The sequence below is a fragment of the Sminthopsis crassicaudata genome, chromosome 3 (assembly GCF_048593235.1).
Source record: "Sminthopsis crassicaudata isolate SCR6 chromosome 3, ASM4859323v1, whole genome shotgun sequence".
In the NCBI taxonomy this organism is placed as follows: domain Eukaryota; kingdom Metazoa; phylum Chordata; class Mammalia; order Dasyuromorphia; family Dasyuridae; genus Sminthopsis; species Sminthopsis crassicaudata.
In genome coordinates, this window is record NC_133619.1 from 604,505,242 (window position 1) to 604,521,843 (window position 16,602).

The 16,602-nt window shown below is 47.0% G+C and overlaps 1 protein-coding gene across 27 annotated transcripts in view; it reads left to right on the forward strand.

Annotated features, from left to right (window-relative positions):
* Window positions 1-1,664: 1,664 nt before the first annotated feature.
* The window catches only part of UBXN11 (UBX domain protein 11), a 41,394-nt gene continuing 26,456 nt past the window's right edge, over window positions 1,665-16,602 (forward strand). For 3 of the 27 annotated variants that reach the window (XM_074305721.1, XM_074305723.1, XM_074305744.1), the window contains exons 1-7: window positions 1,666-1,834; window positions 2,513-2,573; window positions 8,273-8,403; window positions 9,576-9,613; window positions 10,617-10,715; window positions 15,471-15,571; window positions 15,941-15,995. In XM_074305721.1, the coding sequence (XP_074161822.1) occupies window positions 8,333-8,403; window positions 9,576-9,613; window positions 10,617-10,715; window positions 15,471-15,571; window positions 15,941-15,995 (364 nt within the window). In that variant the 5' untranslated portion in view covers window positions 1,666-1,834; window positions 2,513-2,573; window positions 8,273-8,332. Of the gene's footprint in view, window positions 1,835-2,029; window positions 2,087-2,512; window positions 2,574-2,868; window positions 3,399-8,272; window positions 8,404-9,575; window positions 9,743-10,616; window positions 10,716-15,470; window positions 15,572-15,940; window positions 15,996-16,602 lie in introns of those variants that run through there. The other 24 variants (XM_074305722.1, XM_074305727.1, XM_074305735.1 and 21 more) reach the window with 16 other exon arrangements.

Here is a 16,602-nt window from a genome sequence, read left to right on the forward strand (position 1 = left end):
CTTCAAGTCTCAGCTAAAATTCCACTTCTACACAAACCTTTCCCAATCCCTCTTAATTCTAGTGCCTTCCCTCTGTGCATTATTTTCAACTTATCCTGTAATTAGCTCATTTGTGCATATTATTTACATGTTTTCTTCACCGCACTGTGAGCTTTTTTTTTTAAAACCCTTTTTTTGTGTGCCCTGAGTGTAGCACAGTGCCTGGCACACAGTAGGTGCTTAATAAATGCTTGCTCTCCATCTCTCTCTCTAGCTATCTAATCCATCTCATATAAACACGTTTGTTTCTGACTTCCTCTGGTGTATGTGCAGGACAACGAGATCTTTGTTGTTGTTCAGTCATTTCTCATTTGAGATTTTCTTGGCTCGCCGTCTCCTTCTCCTGCTCCTTTTTACAGATGGGGAAACTGAGGCAGGCGGGGTGAACCGATCGGAGCTGCAGTTGGACTCGGGCGAATCTTCCTGACTGTTTCCCTATGACACTAGTTTAATGACTGTTTTTTTTTTTTTTTTTTTAGAGGCGTTGAACCATCACAATTTCACCAAAAAAAAAAAAAAGATGGTAGTCTTTGCACAGATCTCTCACAGAAAGTCCCTTGTCACGTTTGCCACTTTAACAGCAGAGCTGGAATCTCTTAATTTAAATTATTAAATTAAATTAAATTATTAATTATTAAATTTAAATTATTAAATTTGTTTTAATCTGCAACTTTCTGATTTTTCGTGATTTGGGAGTGTGATTTTAAGTTTATCTGCCTTTAGGCTCGTAGCCTTGGATCGCGTGCGTCCTCTGGGAGCTCCCGGGTTCGAGTCTCCGTAGACTCCAGTCATCGGCATCTCCCCTCGCAGGCCGGTTCTCCTTGTCCTTGTAACCCCGGGAAACTTCGGATAAATGTTGCTGATTAATTGATATCACAGATATTTGATGCAAAGATATATTTTCCTATTTCGTGATTTCTTTTCTTGCGCTAATGACCCACTTTTTTTTCTAACGGAAAAGGACGCTCCTCTAAGGCAGGCCCGCCCACATCGGGCGTTAGGACCAAACTTTCCAGTACTCGCCTTCTCTTTGAGAGAAGGCGGAAGAAAGAGAAGGGCTGAGAAACAAGATGATTGGCAGGAGGATTGTCCAATCGTCTGAGACTGATTGACCTCTCTTTCTTCTGTTTAAACCCGTCTGAGATTTGCAGTCCCACAAACGGCGCGAACTGAATTAACCAATCATATTTGAGGACAGAAGGGGGCAGCTAGGTGGCGCAGTGGATAGAGCACCAGCCTTGAATTCAGGAAGACCGAGTTTAAATCTGGTCTCAGACACTTAACACTTCCTAGCTGTGTGACCCTGGGCAAGTCACTTAACCCCAGCCTGGGGGGTGGGGGGGGGAATTTGAGGACAGAAGACCGTTTCCCACCCCTGCAGAATATTCCGTACAGAGGGGCGTAGAAAGAAACTGATTGACAGATTAATTATCCAATCGAATTTCCCCATCCTGCCGCTTTAGATCATCCGAGAGCCATTACCGTGGAGTCGGACTTGCAATTCCCGGAAAGAGCCCGGACACTGAAATCACCAATTAGGTTTAAGGACAGAGTATTATACCCACCTTCGGTAGGCTCGTTACTAGGCGACTGCTCTACTGACCAATAAAAATCATGGAGCCCTCGGTCGCCGTGGTGACCGCGCTGATAACAAGATGGCGGTGCTGCCAGGCCGGTTCAGTGCCCTGGCGTGGTGAGTCCCCCGCCAAAGGCCTTCGCTGTCCCTAGTGACCCCCAAGCAGCCCGGTGTCCTCTCTCCCCGAGAGTCCGTTCCTGGAGCTCACAGTAGGACTGAGTGAGTCACAGAAGCGTAGTTTGGGGCGGTTTAGGGAGCTTTCTTCCCCTCCCAAGTCCTGTCTAGTAGAGACCCGAGCTCTAGTTACCATGACAACGGGTCGGCTGAGCTTTGAGAAGAGGGATACTGTATGGGCTCGACCGAGCTGAGGAAGGGGGAGGGTTGGGGTCGCGTAGTGATGATGTCACGCTGCGATAGGAAACGTAATGAGAAAGGGGAGACAGCCCCTGCCTTTGGGGAGCCTTCGGTCTGGTAGGAGTGACAGCCCCTGGTCTCGGGGAACCCTCCGGGAGCCCCCCAGTCTAGAAAGGGAAGAATAACTCCTGCCCTCGGGAGCCCTCCAGCCTATAGGGGATACACAGCCCCTGCCCTCGGGGAGCCCCGAGTCTGAGGGGAACCCCGAGTCTGAGGGGAACCCCGAGTCTGAGGGGAACCCCGTCCCCCTGTTCGGGGCCTTCCCCCCAGGCCTGGCCTGAAGGCACCACATCGCTGAAGCCTCGGTCCGTGAGAGAGCCGGGCCGCGCGAAGTGACGAGAATCACGATGCTCATAAGGGAATGGGGGAGAGCCTGCTCTCTCGCGGGGAGCGCGGAGGTGGGGCGGCGGAGCGAGGGGACTGCGGGGTTCGGGCGGGGAGGGCCATTAACTCCGTGTTCATGGAGCACTTTCTCTGGGTTAGGATCTGGGATACAAAGCAGAAGACCTGGTCCCTGCCCTCGGTAGTCCAGCAGAGGAACAAGGCCAGTATAGGGACTCCGCGGGCGGGGGGTTAAAGGGAAGAGGCCACTTCTGAGGGGAGGGGCTGACGGGGGCTTCGAGCTGGCTCCAGTCGGATGCCTCACTCTTCCCTTCCGCAGTTCGCCTTGCGGCTCCCATCCCAAACTTGTCTCTGCCACTCCCACCCGCTCCGCCTTCTGGGGCTCCTCCTCTTCTCCGTCTAGTTAAAGCTCTTCCCCGGTGCACTCCTCCTCCCCCGCCTCCCTGCCACTTAGTCCAGGTTCCGTAGTGAGGGGATTGTTTGTCTTTGTCCTTACTAAGAGGGGCACGGGAAAGACCAGAAGTAACATCCAGGCGGGGTCTCGCAGCAAAGTTCGGGACCGTCATTTTCTCTGTGGGCAGCGCGGCCCCGCGCCGGCCGGGGTCGCCTGCTTGAGTTTGGGTCCGGCCTCACACTTACTAAACGCGTGGCCCTGGGCAAGGCCTGGACCCTGCCCGGTTCCCCCACCTGTGACAGACGCGCCACTCCAGGAGCTGCCCAGAAACCCCCAGGGAGGTCGCGAGAATCCGAAGTGACAACGGCGGCGCAGCCTCCTTGGCGACTGCGGTGTAACAGACACATCACCCAGTTAACTAATCACTCTCTGGTGCCCACTGTGCTCCGGGCCCAGGACAACCCTCAGCCTCGGGGAGCTGGCCCACAGTAACCAGGGCGGCGCCACGTGCAGGATAATTAGCAGCGGGAAAGCACTGGGGAAGGTTCCTGGGAAAGGACCCAAGGGAAGCGGGGCGGTCAGTGTCAGAGCATTCTGGCCATGGGCGACAACCCGAGGGAATGCGGGGCCGAGGTAGAGGCCCAGGGCCAGCCACTGGATCCAAAAGTACCTGTGGGGGAGTAGGTGTAAGAAGACTGGAAAGGTAGAAGGGGACTGCGTTAGCAGGCTCTGGATGCCAAACGTTTTACGAGGTTTATTGAGTAGGGAGTGCGGGGACACAGCCAGACCTAGATGTTAGGAAAACCTATAACTGAGAGAAAACTGGGAGAAAGACTAGAGGCAGGCAGACCCACCAGCAGGCTATTGCAGTCATTGAGGCGTGATAGGGAGAGGGTCTGCGCCAGGGCATGGCGGTCATAGGGAAAAGGAGCCAATGTGAGAACTGTTGCAAGGTGGCATCCGCAGGTCCTGGCAGAGGCTTGGGTGAGAGATGCCGAGGAATCCAGGGTGGCTTCTGGGTTGTAAGGGATTGGGGGGATGGATTTGTCCTTTATAGTAACTGGAAAGGTAGAAGTTGGGGAGGATCTGGGGAGAAATGATGTGGAATTTAAAATGTCTACATTGGAATCCAGTTCTGGATGTTTGAAAGGCAGTTCAAGGTGTGAGGGTGGAGGTCAGCAAAGGTTGGAGCAGGAAAGGTTGCACTAAGAACTGTCATATTCAGCTTGCCCTCTCTTAAGGCCTCTGGATCTTTTCAGATTAACAGCCGAGCAGCCATTCTTTCTTTCATTCCAACTTTCACTGGTTGTTTTTTTTTTTTTTAGCCCAAGTGTAAGACTTTATTGATTTTCATCTTTATCAAACTTAATCTTATGTTGTGTCACTGCGCATTAACTTGAAAAGATCTCTTTTGAATTCTGTTATCTAGTGTATTCTCTCCTAGGTTTATGTCATCTGTACATTGATTGAGCCTGTGGCCCATTTCTTGAATTCATCCATAAAAATTATAAACAACCCAGGGCCAAGCCCAGCACCCGGGGGTCACCTTTGGAGAACTTCCACCTTGACAATAAGTTAGCACTTTGTATTCTATGTGTCAGCTGTCCAAGCCCCTGGGTGACAAAGTGGATAAAGCATTGGGCTTGAAACTGTGAAAACTTATCTTCCTGAATTCAGATCTGCTCTTAAACATCTACTACTGTGTGATGCTGGGCACGTCACGTCACCTGTTTGCCTCAGTTTCTTCATCTGCAAAATGAACTGGAGAAGGAAATGGCAAACCACTCCAGGAGCTGCCAAGAAAATCCCACGTAGGATCACAAAGAGTCAGACGTGACTGAAAGGACTAAATAACAAAAAAAGTTTTTATCAGTTTAGCCCACCTATGCACCATAGCACACCACATCTTTTGCAGTCTGTCTGAGTTCACATTTGTTGTTCCCATGGCATCTCATCCTTTGCCTGCCCATCTCCCTTTACTCTTTCCCAGTATCAGGGCCTTCTGCGCCGAATCCTGTCTTCTCATTATGTGGCCAAAGTATTTAAGTTTTAACTTCAATGTTTGTCCTTAAACCTGTCCAAAAAATCCAAACCCCAAACAAAAGGACTCAAAGTGGATTTTGTTAATCCTTGTATTTCCTTTTCTTGATTTTTCACTAATCATTGATCACTAATGATGCTATGTTCTTAAATTCTTTTAGGAACAGAAATCAAACTTACTGACTTATCCTTTGAAGATTTTATCTCTTTTATTATTAAAAATGGGACATTTTCCCTCCTGTCCTCCAATCCTTTAATACCTCTTCTGCTTTTTACATTTTTTTCAGAGATTACTGACAGTGGCTCAACAACTCCACTAGTTCTTCCAAAATCTTCTAATATATTAGGCTGGGTCAAATGAGTTGAACTCACCAGACAATGAGTAGTGCTCATATTTCCCTTTGTCTCTCTGTTTCTGTTTCTGTCTCTCTCTTTTAATGTGCATTTCTTTATCAAAATATAGACAGCGGAGCTCAAATCTTTTTATATAATAAGACAAAAAACTAATAATAGAGTCTGCAAAGAAATTCCTATCTTTCCTACTTGATACAGTATGGTCAGAATGTGACAAGAAACATGCTTAGTAGAGGCCCATGGTTGGAGGTTGTAACAAAACCCATATTAGCCATATTTGTTTTCACCTTTCCAATTTAAGATCATTCTTCTTGGCAGAGAAAACTAGTTTAACAGCCCAGTCATCTTTCTGTTTTTGTTGTTATTCTGTATATGCTAAGCAATAGTCCTGCCCCTTCTCTGGTCGTCCTTGTTCTTCTAATGTAGCTTTAAAAAACCTCTCCTTTTTGTGACCTCTAGTTTTTTCTCCAGATTCAGCCCAATGTAAGCATTGGCCTTTTCTCACTTGATTCCTTAGAAAAACTCTGCCAGGATTTTATTTTCATTTTCTATCATTTACCCCATTTTTATCTTCTCTTCTTGTCTTAAACATCTAAGTTGAATGCATAGTTATGTCTCCACATTGGTCTTTCACAACTATTTTTCCTCATTCCTCTTCACTGGAATTGATTTTTGCTTTGTGTCTTCAGAATTTCATTCTTGCTCTCTTGCTCTTTTTCCTAGACTGACTTCTCCCAGAGAATGTTAAACTGGGATTGTTGAATCCACTCTCCTGAAAGTTAGAATGTATGTTAGACTACTCCCAGCTTTCCTCTCCCTCTTCACCATGCTCTGTTCACTTTCTCCCTCAGCAGGAGAATTTGTCTAGTACTCCCTGCCTCCCTTGAATTCTCTGTTGTGCTCAATGTAGTTCTATGTCCTGAGAGCAGAGGAGCTGCTAGCAGGCTCCTGTGATCTCCATCCTGCCCAACAGGGGATCATTATGCAGGATACAATGGGGCTTTGGGGCCCCCAACCACCCGACTGCGAGGTGGGGAGAAGGGCAGGAAAAGGATTAATTTGTGGTAAGAAGCAGAAAAGCATGGGATGGTATCATCTCTCTGCGCTCATTCAATGAGCAGTCATCAGACACTTATTATGTGGAAGAGCAAGGTACAAGGCAGCTCTTCCTTGCCATTGACTCTGTGAAGTATGTGGTGCCCTATGACTATTGCCATTTTAGAGATGAGGAAAGTGGGCCCTGCAGAGGAGATGTGGAGGGACTAGTCACCTCAGGGGCCAGTGGCAGAGCCAGGACAGGAGCCCAGGCCTTCTGGTGTCCAAGTAGGCGTTCTTTCCACTGCCCACACGCCCTGCCTAGAGAATGTGTTGTAGGAGGACAGGAGGAAGGTGTAAGGGGCTATGAGGTTGGGGGATCACAACCAGCTGCAGGAAGGCGGGCAAAGAGGCCATGGAGCCCCAAAAGACCTCAGGAAGGAAGAGGGGTGTTTACTGGGTGCTTCAGGACCTGTGCTAGTTGTTAGGTGTGGCTGCTTTTCCCCTGGGGGGAAGGGGAACATAACTGTCTTCAAGTGTGGAACTGTCTTCAAGAAGTCTCAGGAAGCTAAGTGTGTGTGTGTATGTGTATGTAATCTCTGCATGTGCATCTGTGTGTGTCTATGTTTGTGTCTGCGTGTGTATCTGCATGTGCATCTGTGTGTCTATGTGTGTGTGTATGTGTATCTCTGCATGTGCATCTGTGTGTCTATGTGTGTGTATGTGTATCTCTGCATGTGCATCTGTGTGTCTATGTGTGTGTATGTGTATCTCTGCATGTGCATCTGTGTGTCTACTGTGTGTACGTGTATCTCTGCATGTGCATCTGTGTGTCTATGTGTGTGTGTATGTGTATCTCTGCATGTGCATCTGTGTGTCTATGTGTGTGTATGTGTATCTCTGCATGTGCATCTGTGTGTCTCTATGTGTGTGTATGTGTATCTCTGCATGTGCATCTGTGTGTCTATGTGTGTGTATGTGTATCTCTGCATGTGCATCTGTGTGTCTCTATGTGTGTGTATGTGTATCTCTGCATGTGCATCTGTGTGTCTATGTGTGTGTATGTGTATCTCTGCATGTGCATCTGTGTGTCTCTATGTGTGTGTATGTATATCTCTGCATGTGCATCTGTGTGTCTCTATGTGTGTGTATGTATATCTCTGCATGTGCATCTGTGTGTCTATTGTGTGTGTATGTGTATCTTTGCATGTGCATCTGTGTGTTTATTGTGTGTGTATGTGTATCTCTGCATGTGCATCTGTGTGTCTATTATGTGTGTATATGTATCTCTGCATGTGCATCTGTGTGTCTCTATGTGTGTGTATGTGTATCTCTGCATGTGCATCTGTGTGTCTATTATGTGTGTGTATCTGCATGTGCATCTGTGTGTCTCTGTGTGTGTATGTGTATCTCTGCATGTGCATCTCTGTGTCTCTATGTGTGTGTGTATGTGTATCTCTGCATGTGCATCTGTGTGTCTATTATGTGTGTGTCTGTGTGTGTATCTGCATTGCATCTGTGTGTCTCTATGTGTGTGTATGTGTATCTCTGCATGTGCATCTGTGTGTCTCTATGTGTATGTGTATCTCTGCATGTGCATCTGTGTGTCTATTATGTGTGTATGTATATCTCTGCATGTGCATCTGTGTGTCTCTATGTGTCTATGTGTATGTGTATCTTTGCATGTGCATCTGTGTGTGTGTGTGTATATGTGTTGGGGACAGAAGTGTGGTATAGAGCGGGAGTTAGAGGCTTGATGTGAGTGTGAAGCGCTTTTGAATCAGAGCAGCTCAAAGGGATAGAGGCTGCTCCACCAGGAAGGAGGTCCCCTTCTGTTGGCAGGGGTCTAGAGGGAACACCTGTTTGGACCTGGGTTGTTCCAGATGACCTCTGATACCAGGTGCTTCCCCTCAGAGATTCTGTGACCTGTGCCTCCAGTGCCAGGAGTTGAGGGCAGAGGCTTCCCACAGTGGCAGTTGCTTCTTGGGGATGGTCGCAGGGCACAGCTGTGGAAGGGTGGTGGAGGAGGTCCTCGCCCTGTGCTAGGGTGGTGACTGTAAATCCCTTCACATCCCCAGGGGTTTCTTTCGGTTTGCTTTCAGGGACCTCCTGACAGATAGGATCTAGAATTAGCACCTATGAGTTCCCCTCTGGCCTCACTTTCCAAGACTCGGAGGGTGCCTCTGCAGTCAGATGTCCAGAATTCAGGGTAAGCATCAGCCCCTGTTGGGCAGCCTCGAGGCCGATGGCTATGCTGGGGGGCGGGGGGGGGGGGGAGCAGGTGTGAGTATGGAGCACAGCCAGAGAGAATCTGTTGCCTAGGCCCGAAAAAGGAGCAAATGCTCTTCTGGGAGTTCTGGGCCCTGTCTGGGCCTCTGGCCATGGGCTGATAATTTTGGCTTTCTGCGGCTAATTGGAGGATAGATAGCCTCTGCTGGCTACCCTTCCAATGCTGAACACCCCTCCTACCTGGAAAGTTCTGTCTACATCAGAACAGAACCCAGAAACTCACATTTGCCAATGTTGAGGAGTAACTAACAAGAAAAGCTAATGGATCGCTGAACCCCTCCCTAGCACCTCACAAGCACAGTGGACCCAGAGAGGTCCTTGGGACACTTTTCCTCTGTTGGAGACGATTGTCGCTTCCCCGTGGCAGATGATGAGTGTCACAAGCATTTAACACTGGGGTGGCGCTGTGTTGTTTTTCAAAGTACCTCCGTAATCTTAACCCACATTTCTATAAACCTTTACCTATCTTCTCATGTGATTCAGTTAGCCACACTACACCTCCTACCCATTTTACAGATGAAGAAACCGAGACTTGAGAGCCCAAATGTGTTACCCACATTCTGGGTCTAAAACCCAGTGTGTCTGATGCCCATCCCATTTAGTAACAGAGGCTTTCAGCCCCAAGCTCTCGCTGCTTGCCTAGCACCCAGCTCACTATATTTCCTATGCCTCAGTGCCTTTATTGTATTCTCCAAGGAAGGGAAGGGAGGCATCAATTCTTATGACCTATACCCACAGCAGGCCTTCCTCTGGTGGAGGTCTCTAGGCTCCAACCTATTTATTTTTGAAACTGCTTCTCAATTCTTCCCCCACCCCCATTCTTTTGGATGTCTAAAAGCAAACCAGGGATAGGATGCCAAGCCCTCAAATCAATCCTGCTTTTGCTCCCATCCTCCAGATGGGTGGTTCCCTTGAGGTGGAGGCCCTGGCATGTGCTCCCAAAGCAGAAGGAAGGAGTTAGCCTCCACCTCTCCTCAGTTCCTTTGGATCCAGGATTGGGGAGCCTGGCCAATGGGCAGGGGTGGTGATGTTGCTGACTGAAGTGTGACAGTTTCTAACTGGCATTTCCTTTTTGCCCCTTTGGATTTCTAGGAGGAGAGCATTATCTTCTCGGATGAAAATCTTTGGTGGTGAGTGTCAGCTCTAATTGATCTTTATCTTCTTGTCCTGGATGCTGCTTGGGGTGGAACAGATGAACAAAGGAAAAAAAAAAGGGTTGAAAACTAACAGCCTCTTCTCCATACTCCTCATGCTGGCAGGTGAGGGAGGCTGAAGTTGGAGAGGAAACTTCAGTTGCCATCCTTCCACCTGAATTATTTGACAGCTGGGCTGACTGATGCCTCTTTAGGGTTCCCTTCTCCTCCTGTCCCCATCATGTCTCCCTTCTTCCTCTCCTCCCTCCCCTCCCAACCCAGTCCCCACCTCCACAGTCCTATTCTCCACCATCCTGTTAGCCATCTGCAAACCACCTTCCATAGGATGATTGGATGTGCTTCCTTACAGAAATCCTTCAATCCATCCCCCTTGTTCGATTTGATCCCCCAAAGTGCCTGTTACTTCCTTGTTTCCCTCAATTCCTTCAGGTCTACCTCAGTCTTCTCTGATGGTCTTTTACTCCTCCAGCCTTTTGTCAGTTTGGTATGGACTAGACAGGAAAAATTACTGATTGAGTTCCTAATCCTATCCTCCCTTCTGCATTCTTTTTGAAAACCCCAACTGGACTCCCTGCTTTATGGTTTTCTAGCTCCACTCCTGACCTTTACACACAGGGATTGTCCCTATCTTCTTTCTTCCTTCCTCCTTGTCATCTCAGTCCTTCCCAGGAGCTGGCCTATAGGGCCTATTTCTGGCATTCCCCTCACCTGACCTACCAGCATTCTCAAGAATGACTGTTTTCTTGGAATCCCTTTTAGAAATGAATGCACCCGACTATCCAGTGGGCTTTCCCTCTGGCCTGGTCACTGTGAGAGTTGGATACAGCCTTTCAAAGAATTGGGACCTCATCCTCTCTTTCCTTGGAAAAACCCTTACTTCCCCTAAACCAACACCCTGAACCCTGAGACAGTTGGGTTCCAGAGTTTGCCTAATCCCTTACCTCCCTTAAAAAATCACCTCATACTCTTCGGTCTACAGAAGAAGAGGATGATTTGTCAAGTGATGGACTTAGTTCAGAAGAAAGGAGTCCGGGCCCTGGCAGCAACAAAGAAAAATCCTTCCACGTGGGAAGAAGTGGTAAGAGCTCCTGGCTGCCTCCGGAGATACAAGGATAAATCCTCATGTGTGGTCAGAGCTCTTCAGGAACCTTGACCAGTAGTCATCCTGTCTCCACTGGTTGGGCGACCTCCTGCATTCTTGGACAGCTCTAATTGTTAGGGAATGCTAATGTCCACCTATTGGGTGGGAAGGGTAAAGAAATAAGCACTATGTGCCAGGTACTGAGATAAGAGAGGTGGGTGTTATTATATCCATTTACAGGTGAGGAAACTGAGGCAAACAGGGTTATGTGACTTGCCCAGAGTCACACAGCTAGGAAGTGTCTGAGGTTGGATTTGAACTCAAGTCTTTCTGGCTTGATGCATTCTAGTCATTGTCTCACCATTTACCTTTACCATCAGTGAGGTCAAGCAGAATAAATCTGATTTTTTTTTCTACATGAAGAGGAAAAGTGACCACTTGTATAAATTTTCTGGGGCTTTAGCCTCCTGAGTCTATCTGTCTCTCCATCTCCTTGGGATGAAGGACCTGGAGATTTCAAGAGGGGACTTGGTGATACTAGTAGCAGGGTTTAGGGTGGGAGTGTTAGAGACAGATGCGGCTCTATGCAGGACTTGGGAAGGAACTAGGAAGCCCAACATAACTCCTAATTGATGCAGACACACGCTGCAACTTTGGTCCAATTACACAGTTGGGCCTCTGTGTATCCCAGAATTATTCAGTGTCTGATGGAGGATAAAGGAAACAGATAATTATCCCTGGTCCAGGATAGGGGGACATCTATCCAAGTGGCCAGGCAAACTTCTCTGGCACTTCTAGGGAAATTGGTCATATTGAATATGAAAGCACTAGAGGGTACTGTTGGGGGGCAGGACAGGATGAGGTATGGGGCTCAATAGCTCACCACCTTGTTTCCTGTAGGCCTTGAGCAAAATACCCTGGGAAGCTTTGTTGTGTCTGGATCCCACCCTTTAAAGAGAGCCTTGGATCTATTTTCTTATCCTCTAAATGGAATATTAGCCTCTCAAAGAAAACCAGAAGTTAGGCTGTGGATGTAGGAAGGCAGCTGCTGCGGTCCAAACAATCTGGGCTTTCTTGTGCCAGGCCACCAGGCAGACAGCATCTCATAGATGTCAGGGAGACATCTATACTGCTGGCATTTTGGAGGCTAGCCCCCAGGAGGAGAAAGAAAGAAGACTAAAAGTTTTGTTGGGTCACCCAGATGTGGAGCTTAAGGTTCCTCAGTACTTTCCCTGTGTGTTTTGTGGTCCCTCTTTGCTGTAGGTGTTTCCTCAGACAAATCCTTTGTGTATTGGGCCATGCTGCTGGGTATAGGAGGTCTGAGCCAGAGAGGGAACACTGCAGCCTTTAGCAGGGCAAGAAGAAGCCACAATTGAGGTCTTAGCTTGACCTATTCATTCAACCTACCTCCATGGAAAGTACAATTGGTTTTTGGGCTCAGAGAGTTCAAAACAGAATAAAAATAAGCTAGCCTTTTTTTTGTTAATATTTTATTTTTCCAAATATATGTAAAGAGAGTTTTCAACATTCATTTTTGTAAGACTTTGTGTTTCTAACTTTTCTCTTTCCCTCCCTTCTCTCCTCCTCCCCAAAACAATAAGCAATCAGATATAGGTTAAATATGTGCAATCCTTTTCAACATATTTCCAATTTGTCATGTTGTACAAGAAAAAATAGACCAAAAGGGAAAAGGCATAAGAAAAAAAATAACAAAGAAACAAACAAAAAAGTGAAAATACTATGCTTCAATCCACATTCAGTCTCCATAGTTATCTATCTGGGTGTGCATGGCTTTTTCCATCCCAAGTCTATTAGAATTGCTTTGAATCACCACATTGAGAAGAGCCAAGTCCTTCACAGTTGATAATCATATAACCTTGTACAATGTTCTCCTGGTTCTTAAGCTATACAACCATCTTGGGCGGGGGGTGGGGGGAAGAGGTTATAATTTCTCTTTATTTGTCAGAGGAGACAACAGATTCTCCACTTGAGAAACTTATCATGTAGTGAGGAAAAAGACACAGATACTAATAACTATATTTCTGTTGGTTGCTAAGTGCCCTCCCAGCATTCTCCTGTACAGATCCAAAGCTAGGATCAGCTGTGTTTACAGTTCAGATAAGATGACTTCATAACTGTTATTGATGTTTATTTCATGATGAGGTGTCTGGGAGTACCAGCGATTAGTCCACAGATCCTATCTTCACAATGGCTTACACATCATGATGACCAAAGGGGAAAGTAACTCCATTGCAAGCCCTTGTAAGAGGCCTCAGGCCTTTCTCACAACATTATTGAGGACCAGAACTCTCAGGCTTCACAAGCAATCTCTATTCCCCATCACTATCTTTGTGCTGTAAGCATACCATACCATATTTGTCAGACCAGGGCAGTCAATTCAATAGGTCTCTGGCCACTTTCAGACAAGCTTACATTTACTGACGCCTTAGAATGGCAATCACTTTCCTTTGCAATCTTCCCTGTAACAGCAAGAGTTGAGACAGAAATATTCCTATAAGTACAACCTAGCTGTGTTTATGTTTCTTTCTTAGCCCTGTAGCATCCCAAGTTTCTGACAGATATGAGAGTATTAAGTGTAAAAAAGAGATGGAGGCCCAATGAATGCGATGAGACATTTGTGGCAAGAGAAGTCATTTTCATCTGGGCAGTTTCTGAGAAGGCTTTATGGAGGATGTAGCAGCTGAATTACACCTTGAAAACAATGAGGATATGAGTGGGAGGCCCATTTCAGACATGGGGGATCTTGTGTATAAAGACAGAGACATGAGAAAGGGCAGAACAATCTGTAATGTAGAAACCTGGATAGGAGGTTAGGTTATGGAGGACCATGAATTCCAGTGTCATGAATTTATCCTTTGTTGGACAATGGAAGGATGCTCAAGATTTTTCAGTCAAAGGATGATATAGTCTGAATTGGGAAGAATGTTAGGGCAATAATATGAAGGATAGGTGGGGGAAAAGAGACTGGAGGCAGGAAGACCAGTTTGAAGACTCAATAGTCCAAGAAGAAATAGAGACTAGACTCATGATTTCCCTAATGTTTCCTGATAAACATCCTCTTCTACTGCAAAATGGCACTTCTTTGAGATCTGCCTAAACCATTCTGAGGCTAAATGATTTCCCAATGCCATGCAGCCAGTATGTGGCACTCAAGCATGCTGTCTATTCATTGAGTCTTGCTGCCTCTCATAGGAGGCAAGAAAAGATTTAAAAATCTCCACAAATGTGGCTGAAGGAGAAATTGACAAGAAATGTACAGGTTTACTTGAATGCAGGACAGGGGGTAAGAAGAAGTGGGTGTATGGATGGAGAGAATTGGTGGGTTTGGATTAAAGGCTCTCTGGGACCTTCATGTCTCATGGCAGAGGCAAGATACAGTGCCAAGAAAGGAAAGACAAGTATAGATTACTGTAGTGGAGGAGGGAAGCTGGAAAAAAGAGAGGTGACTGATTAAATCTTGGATGAAATTAGTTAAGGAAAGCTCCAGGGAGCATTGAGTCAAGTTTAGAAGGGGAAGGGAAGAAAAAGGGAGGTGACAGTCCTACTTATTGTGTTCTGACCTTGTCAGGCAGAAATTGGAGAATTATAGACACGGTAGTGCAGGAGTAAAATTGGTCAAGTGGGTGGGATCTTGAAGCCAGGGCAGGCCCATATGTGTTAAAAGGAACTTAGTATAATGAAAAGCACTAGCTTTGGAGGCTGAAGACCCCAGTTCAAGTCCCTGCTCTTTTACTTAGCTGTTTAATTGCAATTAATCAGAGCCTCATTTTCCTCATCTGTAAATTGGGTAACAATTCCTGCAAGGCAGGTATAGTACTTTTGTATTATAGAAATATGAATTATTATTAATATTGAAATTATAGAATATAACATTAGTGGCGGGAGGAGTGGTGTCTGTAGCCTTGATGTCATGTTAGAAAAGCCCTCTGATGCTCATTCTGCTTGACCTCAGATAGGAGATGAAGCTGGAAGCACTAGGAAGAAAGTTTGATTCTCTTTAAAGCAGTTTTTTCTCTACCAATGAGGGCTGTTCAGGATGGAGTAGGCTCCTTCCCGTATCCTCTAGGGCATCCTGGGAGACCTGGCAGCCATTGGTCTAAGACTGAGCGATGGGATGCCTGCTTCATATTTGTTAGCAGATTACCCTGAAGTCCCCTTTAGTGCTAAGATTCTTTGATTATTAGTGGATTGGGTATTCCAGAGATAGCTGAACTTTCAGGAAGCTTAATGAATAAAGCCTCGGTTGCAGATTTGGACACCCCTGAGGCAGATCTGAGGGTATGGAACCCCTAGAATATGGGGGTCTTGAAGTCTAGCCTGAGATTCCCAGGTCAGGGTTCTTTCCATTTGATTAGCAACACTTGGGATAGGTCATTTGGGATAGCTGAAGGATCATTTAATTAGTGGAGGGTCTAGTCATGGAGATAGGCAGGTCAAAGGCATAGGGAGATCAGTCAGGACCTGGAAGTCAAACTAGGTCTAGAAGGTCTTCAGGAGCTGGGAGAATCAGGTCTTAGGCAGTCGATAGATAGTTCATGTTGGGCATTCAGGGGCCAATTGCTAGCAGTGGTTAATTGAGGCTAAGATGGGGAGGTTATTCAAAAGCTGGACATACTCTCTGAACCCTTAGCAACTTGGTGGAATTGGGAGGATAAGGATCCATTCATTTGGTAAACCCATAGGCCCCCACCTCAGTTCTTTAAGCTGTGGCCTTAAGTCATTTTTTGTTAGGGTCCCTGCCCCCCGATATGGGCTTGGTCTCCTCTTTGGTGAAGAGGTTAAATGAACTGGAACAAAAGGTGAAGACGCAGGCTGAAGAAATCAACCTCAAGGTACAAGGTACTGGGCCCAGGCTGAACCAGTTGCTGTCTGCGGGGCCATGGGGGATTCCAGATGAGGCTAAAGAGGCATTCAGCCCCTGCAGAAGCCCACAACACATCCCCATGGCAGCCCCGCAGTTCAGTGGGAGGCTTGGGCATCTTTCCTTTGCTTTCTCCTGGGGTGTTGGGGATTCAGGGCCTCCAGGACTGAGCCATGGCAACAGGGTTCCAACAGCTTTGTTCTGCCACTCATTCTGGAATCTCAGTTTCTATACTTGGGGCCGGGAAGGAATACATTATTGGCTTCCCAGCGGCACCATTCCCAGCTTCCCGAGTGCCAGGAACCGGTCTGGGGCTGATGTTGGTGCCTTGGTACTGCAGGACCAGTGGATCAAAACCCTCAAGTTGAAAATCAAAAACCTGCAGCCAGGAGAAGGTAATAGAATTCTCTGGCCAGAGTCCTGGCCTATCTAGCTTCCCCTCCCATTCCCAACTCCAACCCCAGTCCTGGTAAAGAGAGACACCATCCCTGCCTTGTGGAACTGCCGGGTGGGACGGGAGGCTGCAACACAAACCTGAAATAGCTGGTGGGCAACAATATGAGCGTTGTGTGGAGGAGAGATCAGATGTGTCTGCTTGGCAGCACAGTAATGAGAAGTTGTCGAGGCAGCTGCAGGCTCCATGTCAGCAAGTCTCTTCTTAGGGCCTTCCAAAGGTAGAGCAGGCTTCCTTGGGAGACAGATTTGCCCTCATTGGAAGTTTCTAAGTAGCAGGGTGATAACTCACTTGTCAGGAATAAAATCATATAGAGGATTCTTGGTCAGATAGGAGGTCGTTGGAAGCTCAGACTTGGAGCAGGTGGTTGGGGGGGGGGGTAGGGTTGGGATGGAGAGGAGTACCAGAGCAGGCAGCTGGGGAGGAGCACTGGGGTGTGACCATGGGGACAGAGCATTCTACAAGTCTCTCCTGACTTCAGCTCAGAAGCATAAGTGCTACACGCTTAGAAAAACAACTTATAGAAGATTATGTATCTTAAGGCTTCA